The sequence below is a fragment of the Papaver somniferum genome, chromosome 3 (assembly GCF_003573695.1).
Source record: "Papaver somniferum cultivar HN1 chromosome 3, ASM357369v1, whole genome shotgun sequence".
Lineage (NCBI taxonomy): Eukaryota > Viridiplantae > Streptophyta > Magnoliopsida > Ranunculales > Papaveraceae > Papaver > Papaver somniferum.
The window spans coordinates 108990882-109003806 of NC_039360.1; the positions used below are offsets into that span (position 1 = coordinate 108990882).

At 36.7% G+C, this 12925-nt stretch overlaps 2 protein-coding genes across 3 annotated transcripts; both read right to left on the reverse strand.

Moving 5' to 3' along the window:
* Positions 1–971: 971 nt before the first annotated feature.
* On the reverse strand, positions 972–6324 carry LOC113357055. Of its 2 annotated transcripts, none has more exons than XM_026600316.1 (3): positions 6089–6324; positions 1960–5956; positions 972–1506 (listed from the first exon to the last, which is right to left on the reverse strand). In XM_026600316.1, the coding sequence occupies exons 2-3, from the start codon at positions 4331–4333 to the stop codon at positions 1160–1162; spliced, it is 2721 nt and encodes a 906-aa protein (XP_026456101.1). In that variant the 5' UTR covers positions 4334–5956; positions 6089–6324; the 3' UTR covers positions 972–1159. The 2 variants fall into 2 exon arrangements, with proteins under 2 accessions (XP_026456101.1, XP_026456100.1); XM_026600315.1 differs by having other exon boundaries at positions 972–1524.
* A 1333-nt stretch (positions 6325–7657) lies between these two features.
* LOC113359846 lies at positions 7658–8728 on the reverse strand. Its single transcript, XM_026603419.1, has 2 exons — positions 8448–8728; positions 7658–8264 (listed from the first exon to the last, which is right to left on the reverse strand). The coding sequence occupies exons 1-2, from the start codon at positions 8726–8728 to the stop codon at positions 7658–7660; spliced, it is 888 nt and encodes a 295-aa protein (XP_026459204.1).
* Positions 8729–12925: the final 4197 nt, after the last annotated feature.

Sequence of the window (12925 nt, forward strand, 5' to 3'; positions counted from 1 at the left end):
TTAGATCTGATATTTAGTGAGAAAGAAGCATGGATCCGTCTAAATTTCATCTTCTAATTTTTTCACTGTAGTTTTTTTTTTGTTTCCTTGGTTAGGCTTTCTTTTTTGAGTAAACTGTTAACGTTGACTCTTTGGAACTTTACCATTTTGATTCAAGCTTAATCTAAATTTGGAGATTACTTACTGAATACTGTATTACTTATTGATTTCCAAAACACGGAATATTTTTAACCTATTTTGATTTTTCAATTATCGTGTCGTTCAACCAGCAGATTTCCATTAATGACATGGACCAGATAAACAAAACATTGAATATTTTTCAACCTATTTTGACGTAAATAAAAGATAAGTCTTACCGACTGTCTAATTCCCCAGCTTAAAACGGTGCAAAATAGCCCGTGACGGTATGGCACGGGTCATGCCCTAGTGCTTTATAAACTAGACAACTTGGCCGTTTGTTCCTATAAACGAAGGTATGTTTGTTTCCTTTTAGAACTGGGGTTTATATGGTTGGGATAGGGTATGAGTGAAAAACGTACCCCTATCATATTGCACATATGCTTGTAAAATCTCATGGGTGTACAATGTAGACGGCGCGCGGCTATGATGTGGCCGGGCCATATATTCCATCTTTATATGCTGACATGTCTTATAAAATTGAAAAGAATAATAATCCCAAAACAATTTTATTACTTGATGGTTTATCTTTACTTTTTGTTAACTTCCTATTTTTTTTCAAAAAGCAAAGCATTTAACAAAATTTTAAAAGGGCAGGTTTTTAAGTTCAACATGTGGCAAAAAAAAATAACGATGTATGTGGCCCGGCCACATCTTACAAAGTGTGTAGCTTAAACTTTATAATAATTCTTTTAAGCCCACCATATATCCCACGGTCAACCCCACCAGTGATGTGGCAATGACTTTCTCAATTTTTGGTTTTCTCTCTCTTCCCACGTAATTCTTAGTTTTTAGTTTTATATTTTTTTATTTTTAAATATAAATAATGATATATTATTCTAATTTTTCATCTTAAAAAAGAGAATTACAGATCTAAAGGATTAGCAACCGGTAAGAAACTAGTTGGAAGTCTAGCAACAAGCTGAGCTCCAACTCCTTTTTGAATAACTACACCCAACCTATGGAAAAGAGATTCCCCAACTCAAACATTAGGGTCATGGCTAGCAATATAATTGCGTAGACGTTTCAAAAAGTCTATAACATCATCCCCCAACTCTCCTAAGGTGGTGAAAGAAAGCGCTCTAAAACCATAGCCTTGAGACGTACACTTCTCCAAATATTTAGCATTCTTGCGAGTAACGGCGTTCTTAATGGCCAAGCCTGAGACAAAGGAACGAACCCCACCACCGGTGAAAGATGAAACACCAGTCACATCGAAACACATGTCATGTCCATCATCCCAATTATATATGAATATATCAGCTGGTCTCAGGGTCGTGCCATTATTCGCAAGAAACCCCAAATCAACTTCCTTCCTAGCCGGAACCCCTGCACGAAAACACATGTCTACAATAATGTCACGCACCAAATCATGACGTAATTTAAGCCCAAGTTCATTCGCACAGTGCAAGGCATGATCACCAAAGACATCCATTTCCCTCTTGCAGAAGGGACAAACACCATCCGCTTCAAAAAGGGGGATCCCTAGTCTGTAACGGAGAACTGTACTAAACTGCCTAGATTCAATAATTTGATTGAGCCCCAAGATAGGAATCACCATTAGGAAATCCCAAGCATGTTTAGTTTGGTTGCATTGCCAAAGCACAGAATCACGTTCAGTCATAACATAGTTGGTAGGCAACTTCTCCTTTATAACATCAAAATAAATAGTTTCCAAAGAGTTCATAGAATGGGTGGCAACATTACTTGAGCAAATGGGAGAAACAAGCCCACACAATGAATTAAAGGATTTTATAGCTTGCTGGAGGGAAAGGCTATTACCTTCAATACCGGTGCATCTAAGAATCGTGGACTGCAAATCAAGGGTCTGCAAACAAGAGGCAAGGAAACAATAATGCTTAGTGTCCTGCATCGTATATACCCCCAAACCTCCATGTCTGAACGGCAAGGTAGAAAGCCTTTGTTGGAGAAGACCGTAACCAGGGCCATCACCAGTAATAATATGTCTAAGAAATTGAACCAGCCGAGTGTCAAATAAATCTTGAGCTTCAGATATGAATTCAGGTCTAGTGGTTCTTAGTGTAAAGTAAAGCCGTGACACACTCGCGCAATTCCTGAACAAGAGCAGTTCACCTTGAGGGTCTTCTAGCTTTTCTACAGCATCAATAAGAGCTATAGTTTTGCGCACTCTACCAACAACCAAATCTCCATTGAATTGAGCATCAAGACTGACCGGGCCACCCAATAACTTCACTCCCTTAGAAGGCCTACTAATATTAGGAGGGAAAACACTTGCAACCGAAGCTTTCGGATCCGGAGTGGGCCAAAACAACTCCGTTTTCGCTATGTTCAAACGTAAACCCCTTAAAACCCCTTCATCTTGGATAATCTTCAAATCTTTGGCTACCATAGGGGTGTCACCTATCAAGGTGCCATCATCCAGATACCAAGCTTGTAGTTCAATCTCACACTCCATAGCAATCTTTTTAGCCAAAAGATGAAGGGTAAGAGCAAACAACAAAGGCCCCAAAGAATCACCTTGTTGTACTCCTTTAGAAGAAGAGAGTATATGATCCATATAATATAAGCGAGCAGGTGAAGCATAGCAGAACTCAACCCAACGAGATATCGAAGGACAAAATTTACGTACCGCAGAGAGCATAACCGTGCAGTCAATGAGGTTAAAGGCATTCGATAAGTCTACTAGCAACATGGAAAGCTTGTCCGAGCCTCCTTTCTCTTCAAGCATACGATTGACAGCATGTAGAATAGCTTCCCCTCCACATTTAGCACCAACCCCAAATTGAAAGTCGCCTAAATATGCATTGATTTCCTTGCCTACATGAGTTGCAACACATTTGGAAACCATCCTTCTCCAAATAGTACCAATCGCTATGGGTCTTAAATCGCCGCCCGGTTTAACCAACGGAGTGAGGGGAGCACTAGCCACAAATTCACCCAAAGCAGGAGGACAAGAACCAGAAAGCCACAGGTTAACTACGTCCGTGATAGAAGCGATTAGGTCTTCCGAAATAGCAGCAGCAGAGCCACTAAGAGCATCTAAAAAGTGTTGTGCCCTGAATCCGTCCCACCCACAAGAAGTACCCTTGGGAAAACTTTTAAGTCTCCCTACGACAAGATCAGTTGAAGCCTTCATAGCTTCATGCCCAACTGGAGTGGAAGAAATCCGGGGTGGAGCTGCAGTAGGATGCATACTCCGTAACTCATTCAATGTGCCCTCATTGTCCAGAGCAACACCACTAGACGTTAAAGTACGAATAACAGCTGCATAAAGACCATGCCTTAGCTTGTTTCTACATAACCGTAAGTTTGTCGAGTCCTGGTTCTCAAGTTGGGGTCTCTTACTCTCATCAAGTAGCTTTTGCCGCAGTCCGTGTTCCTCCAATAACTTCTCGACCAGACGCATACAACCATTAGTTTCGTCCCACTGGCTCAAGGATAGGTTGATGGACTGAACTTGCAGATTCTTCCTGTTAGAGGCCTTCTCTTCTTGGCTGCTCTGAGGAGTATATGAATGGAGAGTACAAATTGGAAATAACAACAAATGAATCCACGAAGCTAAGTCATTGGGCAAGGCGATCACCTTCTGAAGCACGGTTTTGAAGACGCGAGCAAAGTGTAATCTACACTTCGGAGGAATACTGGATACAATAGGTATGTTAGCCTGGAAAACAATATTCAAAAGTTCCGAACTCACAGAAGGTAGCGCACGGTCTCCAGATTGGACATTCCCAACGATAGTAGAAGCCATAGAGCTGCTGAGAGCATCTACGCCAATAACAATATCCGGTGCAGACACAATATCCCCCTGATGAAGCTTACATTTCTTCCCCCATGCATTCACGTGCATACACTGCGAGAAAAGCCAGCTCTTCAGTTGTAATAGGACAGAATCCCAAGCTTTATACAATACTGCACCGCTCCTGATCCTCTCCCAGCACATGTCCTTGCCATCCACTCCCTTGTAATGTTGATTCTTAAGATGATTGAACAGAGAAGCTTTCAGTAATCCCCTACCCCCGACACCATTCCTGCACCCATCCAACCCCCTGAACGGGCATTGGAAGAAAACTTCACCACCTTCAGACGGGGAAACAAAGCTAACAGAGGGGGTAGCAGTTAAGGGACTCGGAATGGGAGTAGTTGACGATGTACAAGAGTCACAGTCAAGCATCAGAAGAAAACCCTAAAAGAAACCCTAGGATGATGTATCATATGTTGTTCGAGTTGAGAGAACCATCCAGGTGTAGCTGCACATAAGGGGAAATAAAAGAGGAGCCAAACATGAAGAGAAGTAATTAAGAAGAATCGGTTTGATCAAATGAAAACCAGAAGACTTGGCAATCGCCTTCCCCCCATGGAAAATTGGCTCCGAAAAAAACCAAATGATATATTAAATATTGGAAAAACCGGAAAAATTAGGAAAAAGAAAAGGAAAAAAAAAACTCCACAACTCTCTCTGTCACCGCACTCAAGGAATCATTAGTGAACAATCGGTTTGATCAAATGAAAACCAGAAGACTTGGCAATCGCCTTCCCCCCATGGAAAATTGGCTCCGAAAAAAACCAAATGATATATTAAATATTGGAAAAACCGGAAAAATTAGGAAAAAGAAAAGGAAAAAAAAAACTCCACAACTCTCTCTGTCACCGCACTCAAGGAATCATTAGTGAACAACTCAAAGCCAACAAAGAAGAAGGAAAACTAACAAGGTGATTATATATAAATTCTTATTAGAAATTAAACATGATTTGAAATCGATTCTAAATCATGATTTTTAGGGTTCATTAATCTTAAATCAATATTAATATCGAGGGTTTATTAATCTTAAGTCAATTTTATATAGAAGTTCCATTAAAAAAATATATATGATTTAGGGTTAACATTTTATCTTCAGAATAATCATAGCCTATAAGCATATAATTTTAATTTTTGAATCCAACTAAACTATGTATGTGTTTGTTGTAGATATATGCAGTCATGGGTGAAAATCAATTGGACAATGTGTGTAATCACAGACCTGTTTAAAACGTACTACTGTTTTGGTATACTTATATGAATCTACAAGGAATTTGATTGACGTTTTAAGAACTAAGCAAAACTCTAGCATATCATGAAGACAATGGATAAATAAATTGCTTACAAAAAGAATGAAATGTGCAGTAATCTCATTTTGAACTGTTTAGAGAATCAGACGTGAACCGAACACGTAACCTTCTGACAGAGTCAGATGCGCTACCATTGCGCCACAGATTCATACTGGAGTTAGGCGTTTGTGAAGCGACAAATAAGTAAGAGCCGAGATAAATAAGTACCCCATGAGGTGGAAGATGAAGAATTCTACTTGTTTGGGTGGAGCCCTTAGCGGTTCACAATATAAGATCACAAATCACGAATAATAAACATTATATATAATAGTAAAAACTAGATCACTTTTCATTTCCAAACAAACTTCGAGTTTCCTTCTATGAGTACAAAGGACTAAGGAGCACCCACAACTGAGAAAACACTGACCCATACTCAATTTGTAACTCAATTCCAGTGGATTATGAAGTAAATTGAAAGCAACATAAGATAAAAGAAACAAAAACAAATATTAAAAACGTTATGCATGTACGCGAAAAGATGATCAAGAACTTAATTAAATAATTCTTTTCAGCAACTGGGAGAATCGGGAGATCGGTAGTTTAGTCGAATCTTTGAAATTCCCTAAAATCCCCAAGTTTCAAACCCTAATTTCACAAATTTAATTGTTGATTGTAAATCAAACTCCCAAAATCAACACATTTTGAATCCCTGATTTCATAAACGTAAGCCTATATTAGTATTTCATCCTTGAATACAATTTTCATAAACAGTGTGTAATATCAAGTATTAATTGAAGAATTCATAGAATCAAATCCGAAATCTGAGATTCATACATTATACCTTTTTGTTTTTATGGATTAAGACGATGAGCTTCAGAAAATTCCCTCGAGCGTGGGTAATCTCAGTGAACACTTACTCTCTCAGGAGGACGAGCAAAGATTAAACAAAAATGGAGAAGGTCAGAGATGGAGATGGAGATGAAGATGAGAAGGATGAAGGAGGAGGGAGTTCTGGAAAAAAACGGAAAATAAGAATTAAACACGTCAGATAAGAAAGAGAATGCCAAATATTGAGAAAGTCATTGCCCCATAACAGGTGGGATTGACTGTGGGATATATAGTGGGCTGAAAAGAATTATTTTTTAACTTTAACAATCCGATTTTTCAGTCTAAACAATACGGAAACATTGATTTTATAAACGGTGTCAACAAGTCATATTTATGTGAGTTAAATCTCATAATTATCACTAACTAATCTCTTAATCAAAACGGTCGCGCTAGGCAGATCGCTCTTTACTCGCGACTTTCACGCACACTGAGCTGGTGCCGTGATGTGATGTGTCCCAGTGATTCCTTCCACGTATCAGTCGTAAGAGAAAGAAATAGGTAAAAAGTGTATCTGATTTCCCCTTACCCTAATGCTACTCTCTCTCATTCCATTCATCTTCATATCCATTTTCTCATTACAACAATAAATTTTCAAGATCTAGATTGATCTTAGTTGGTTATTCATTTTTGTTCTGAAATGGGTAAAAAGTGGGTGGAAGATCTAATAAGTTATTCATGTTTGTTCAGAAGATGATTGTGTCATCTCCACTTCCGATAATCATCATTATAATCCTCTTCTTCAATTGTTGAGTATAATTTTTAAGATCGATCATGTTTTGATTGATTTGAAATAGATTTTAGGGTTTGCTTTAGTCTTATAGAAGTTTGGGTTGTTGAAATTTATATGAATTATTTAGGAATTTAACTGGGGGTGATCCTTATTTTTCCTATTTGATTTGTTAAGTTTAAGATGCTTTTGAATTACATCGATCGTTATTTCAGCTGCAAAATTTGGACTTCGTTAATCAAAGGACTATGTTTCAGTTGATGATTCATGGAATCATGGTAGTGAAAATGTCCATCAGTACTTGTATCTAACCTTTGATTAGGTGAACCTTTCAGAATTTTTTAAATGTCCATCAATATGAACAGCTCAAACACTACCATCCCCCACCACCTCCAGTTTATGCGCACATCATACATTTCAACCATGAAATTATTAGTAAGAGAATATTCTTCAGTCAATACCATCTTGAAAATCTGATTATGATACCTCTAATTAAGCCTCCATTAACGCAACGGAAGGATCCAAAATCATATATTCTCTAAGTTGTTATTCCTCTGTCCTGGGTTGCACGGACACCGACACGTGACACGGTTACGGGGACATGTCAATTCTAAAAAAAACAGGTTACGGGGACACGTTTAATAGATATCTAAAATTTCATAAATTCAAATACCAATAGTGCATTTATTGAACGTGAAATATATGTCTAATAATAAATAATAAGTTTGAAGTAAAATAATAAACTTGAGGTGGGAAAAAAACCCCTATAAATAGTGAAAAAACCTCCTGAATTCCTTAATTGTCATCTAAGTTCACATCTTCATCAACAGGTACAGCTGGATCATTGAATGTCACACTCTCTAGTTCTGGTTCATCAAGCGAAAGATTTGCAATCTCAAGTATTCCACCGCTTCCCATAGTATTAAATGTATCACCTGCAACATCCCACATTCTTGTCTCACCTGTCATATAATGTGGTTCTCTTCGGGACAGAAGGCGAAGATTAGAATGCACATACACTAGATCTTCTCCTCTTTTTGGTGTGATCTTATTTCTTTTCAAAGAATTAATAAAGCCAAAGGTACTCCAGTTTCTTTCACAGCAAGATGAGGAGCTAGGTTGGGCAAGAGTTCTGAAAGCTAACCTCTGCAATATAGGAGTAGGTGTACCATAAGTAACCCACCATATAAATGGCTCCATACACCATCTATCAGCAATGCAATTAGCAGCCGCAAATTCTCTCATTCCAGCATAAAAAAGAGAAAATTCAGTATTCACCTTTCTTAGTTCTTCCCCTTCAAAATATCTCTCAAAGCATATACGTCGTTTCTTTGACATATCATCATCTACATGCGGAGCTAGACGACCCGACGACTCACTAAGCCATTCCTGGCTATAATACCTGTAATCCACAGATCATTTGGTTCATTTTTGATAAAAAGGAACAACTTAAATTATTGTTGACTAAATTGGAAGTAAAATAAATTTAAATGGTGGACAGTTATCATACCTGGGATTTAAAGAGTGAGCTAAACAGTGTAGCGGTGTGTTAGATTTACCCCATCAACTTGTCAATATATCATACACGACATAATAAAATGAAGAATCTTGAAATTCAGTTAGGCCTTCTTTGCGGTATATAACCTTTCTTACCTTTTCTATCATAGACTCCCACATATCATACACCAAATGAAGGCATGGACGATCAGTATCAGTTCGTCGTAACATGTCATAAATTGGCTCGGTGAATGCAATGATATAATCTACTTTGTCCCACCATTTGTCATTCAATATTGTCTCCTTCACAAATTGAGATTTTCCAACATCATCATCTCTGTACGAAGTCCACTTCGGACTGATCACCATGCTTTTTAAACCTTCTTTTATATCAACAAATGGAGCATTATTACACTCGAAGCAAAGCGTGTGTCAGCTACGGTAAGCAACTTCAACTTATTATGATCATTAAACATTTCCAACCTCATGGAGTGAGTCATAATGAACTTTCTTACGAACACGTCATCCGAAATAATATCACTTATCCAAGAACACTCAGCAAATGTTTCAGCATTGGCTTCGGTGTTCTTTGCAGCACATATATTCTTCAGAGCAAGATTTAATGTATGGACCACACATGGAGTCCAAAATATATGAGGAAAATGTGTCTCAATAAGTAAGCCTGCACTTTTACAAACCGGAGCATTGTCAGTTATGACTTGAACCACGTTATCTGCACCAACTTCATTGATCGTCTCTTTTAGCAAATTAACTATGAAAACTTTGTCCTTGTATTCACCTTGGCAGTTTACAGCCTTAAGAAACATTGGACCACTTTCACAAACGACAATAAAATTAATAATAGGCCTTATTTGAAAATCAGTCCAACCATCAGAAACAATAGTAACTCCATTATGTTTCCACGTACTTTTTATTGGATCAAGCATCTTTCCAATATGATTTTTTTTTCCTGCAAAAGAGTTGTTCTCAACTGGTTCTATCCCGGAGGTATGTAGCCCGAAAGTGTTTTGCTGTTTGCAGTAGCTCTCCTTATAACCTCAATAAAAAATGGATTCTTCACCAAATTAAAAGGTAGTCCTGCTAAATAAAAAATTCTTGCAATCAACCTGTTCATATCTTCGCGAGCGTCATTGTTGAATGCATTTTGAATAGTACCCTTCCTTTTCTTGGAGTGTACATCAGATGAAGTTGAACTCGAAAAGTCTGTTATCGCATGACTCCCGTAATTTTGCAAAGAAACCTGTTTAGGTTTAGAAGCCTTAGCTCTTGTTTCAGCATCATCGGATAATTTTTTCATCTCAGCTAAGTCTTCCACAGTGACTTTGGGACATTTTATGATTCCTTCATTTGGTATCTTTAACAGATGCGCCTTTACCCTTGAATATGATCCCTTATAGTTAATTCGACAATAGTGACATGTAAATGATACGTTCCCTCCTCCTTCAGCCTTGTTCAGTTTTGTGACATATTTCCATAAAGGAGGACGCTCTTCATCAATGGCACTCATTCTCCTGTTATAACATGTATAACAGTACAATAAACTCATATGAAATACTACATAATTATCAAAAAAGCAAGTAGCATATATACTGAACATTACTACCAATTTTGAAATTTAGACGACACTATCTTGCACTAACAGTAATTGTAGATTATCAAATGTATCAATGATCAATATTTCTAAAGCAATCAAACAATGTAACAAGATCTGGACATCATGAATAAATTAAAGGATAATCATCAATAGCCTTGGATAGTGTTCCAAAAGATTAATATTAAAATATATATAACATGTTTAGAAATGAACAAAAGAGAAAAAGATCATACCTGATTTGATTTGCCGCACAACTGTTCTACAATTCTTTTTTCTTCTTCTTTCGCTTGTTTTTATACTGTGTTGTATTTCTTTTAACATTAATAACCTATCGAATACGGATATACTTTAGATAGAAGATATTTTATGATTTTCTTTATACGATATTTAATTTATATATTTTCTGGTATTTTTATACCCTATGTGGCGTCTCAGGGAGGTGTCCACCCGTGTCAGAAATCCCCAAATCACGGGACACTCACGTGGCGCGTCGTCACCGTGTCGGAACCGTGTCCGTGTCCAAGAAGTGTCCGTCACGGTTACGTGGCCTATATCGGCGTGTCCGTGCATCACTGCCTCTGTCAAAAAAGAAAAAACAAAAACTTAATTCATCTCTCCCACTAAAGATCATACTAACAACAGTAGGACCGAATTTACCCAAAATGGTGATATGAATTACCATCCCAGTTTCTAAGATTTCCAACTTGACTGGATAGATGATTTCGATGGGTTTTTATCTCAAGAAAGCACAAAAAATTATATAATAACTCACACCAGTGGAGTTTCTTTGATTAAGTCGCTTATGAAGTTATTGGTTTTGAAATTTACAATTATTGAGATATGATTTTGAACCTCCATAAATGATTTTGTTTTCCTGAAGCGGAAACTCAGAAAATGGAAATAAAAGAGTAAAGGTAGAGAAAGAAAAAAAATTAATCCGAAAGTAAGATTAAAATATCATTTTTCTCTCTCCCTAACCCACCTATTGACTCGGATTACAAATATCCTACTCACACTCGCCATATAGGAGTGCGAGCAAAAACAGCGTGGTATCTAGCATTTTCCTAATAAAAAATACTTGATTCATGATCACACACAACATTGAAATCTAATCAAGATTAAACCTGAAAATTTAATCAAGATCAACCGTAAAAGAAGAAATTTCATTTTGATTTTACATGGGAAAAGAGAATTTTGTTATGGATTTATATGGATAATCATAATCTTTATGATCATAATGTATAACGAAGGTTTTTGAAGCTTAAAATCAACGAGAACGACCTTTGTAAAAGTTCTATAATAGTTTTTTGGAGAATAGAAGGTTTTTCCAAAGAATGAATTAGGATTCTTGCTTTCTTTGATACTAGATCTTAACTATTGCGGGTGTTTTTCTCTTTTCTCTTGGATGCAAATCCCTATTCACTAGGTCTAATCATGTTTTCTTATTTGATTATTCAAAAATGTTCATGTTTAAATCTTTCGACAATCTCAAGTTGGTGTCATCTTTCGATAACAACTATTTCTAGGCACAATTGTTAAAATCATCCCTTTGTAGGATCTTTTCCCTATAGAATTAGCTGATATGTCTTCTTATAATGTTAGATTCTCCCAATATCTACATGTATTACCTATGATTTCTGATCAATTTTCTAATTATTTTTTATACCTTTTACAGGATTTATCCCTTCCATCATTTCCCTACTTGGTTGGGAGGTGCTAGAGTTTGGCAGTACGAGGTGTAAAGGATACTAATTTTTTTTGTCATGGTCTTGATATTTTGAGAAGTTGACAACCTGCTGATTCTCTTATTCACAATCTTGCTTCCGTCAAGATATATCATTTTATGCTTGGAATTCATATTTCAAAGTGAAAGCATCCGTAGGGAATGATAATGACGAGTCTTTTAACCTTTTTGACACTTCATAAGCATCACATATTTGTTTAAATTTCTTGAAGAACAAGAACACACCTATTTTGATCCAATGTTGATTGCTTGTATCAATGGAATATGGTACACGAATAACACTTGGTAGATTCCCGAAAATTTTCATAAACATTCTCTCATTTATAAGCCCTATAACAATCTAGATTTTATTCATCATACTGCCAATTTACTATTACATAAAACCCTTGCATTACTTATAGCCAAAATACATTGTTCCCTGCGTAATTTCCAAGGGTTCCTCATCACATGTTTCAAACCCATCTTCTAAGTTGGAAAACACCATTCTGTTTCCCAAAGAACTACTAAGCATGTTCACATGCAAAACAAAAACAACATTGTTGAATCCTATGCTTTAATAGGAGAAGACTTATAATTGTCCAAAGCTTCATTAGTTTTGCATGAAAGTGATATGAAGGACTGACAATAGAGTGGTCATTATTACTACAAACAGAAAAAATGCTTACATCTTCAGAATCCACAACAGTAAAAATATGTAGAAGAATATCAATAGGAATGCCTCATTCTATTGGGGATCATCTAATGGTCCTTATGTCATAAGAATTTCACATGAACGTGCACCGCATCATTTCCCAATTTAAAGTGTTCACAATAGAGTTTAGAGTGAGATCAGATTTAGATAGACACAACATACCACTCATTGTTGCCTCTCAAGTTGGAGAAATTTTCATAATTTACAACAAAGATGTCACCAGAGTTATGAAAGATAAAGTCAAAGTCGATGTTAATTTGCAAATTTGTGAAAAAGTGAAGCTAACTTTGGTGGATGTTGAGAGGGTGAAATTTCCAATATTATGTTGGGTTTACCTTTTGCAACATGTAGGCACTGTTATATCTTCATCCACATGTATTGTGATCTTATAGCCAACATGACTTGGGTAACACTGTTTACATTGTATTTACAAGGTGTAGTTGCAGGAAAACCTACAACCACACTCCAATGTATCTAGATTATTACTCAAGTAATCATAATGAATTCTTTATTAAC

Coding starts and splice junctions, on each gene's coding strand:
- LOC113357055 (XM_026600315.1), bottom strand. CDS start 4,333: ATGCTTGACTGTGACTCTTGTACATCGTCAACTACTCCCATTCCGAGT. Junction 1,525..1,959: donor TAGATGCACCGGTATTGAAG/GTAATAGCCTTT, acceptor ACATTATTGTAG/ACATGTGTTTTCGTGCAGGG.
- LOC113359846 (XM_026603419.1), bottom strand. CDS start 8,728: ATGGTGATCAGTCCGAAGTGGACTTCGTACAGAGATGATGATGTTGGA. Junction 8,265..8,447: donor TCTTCATTTTATTATGTCGT/GTATGATATATT, acceptor TGTGGATTACAG/GTATTATAGCCAGGAATGGC.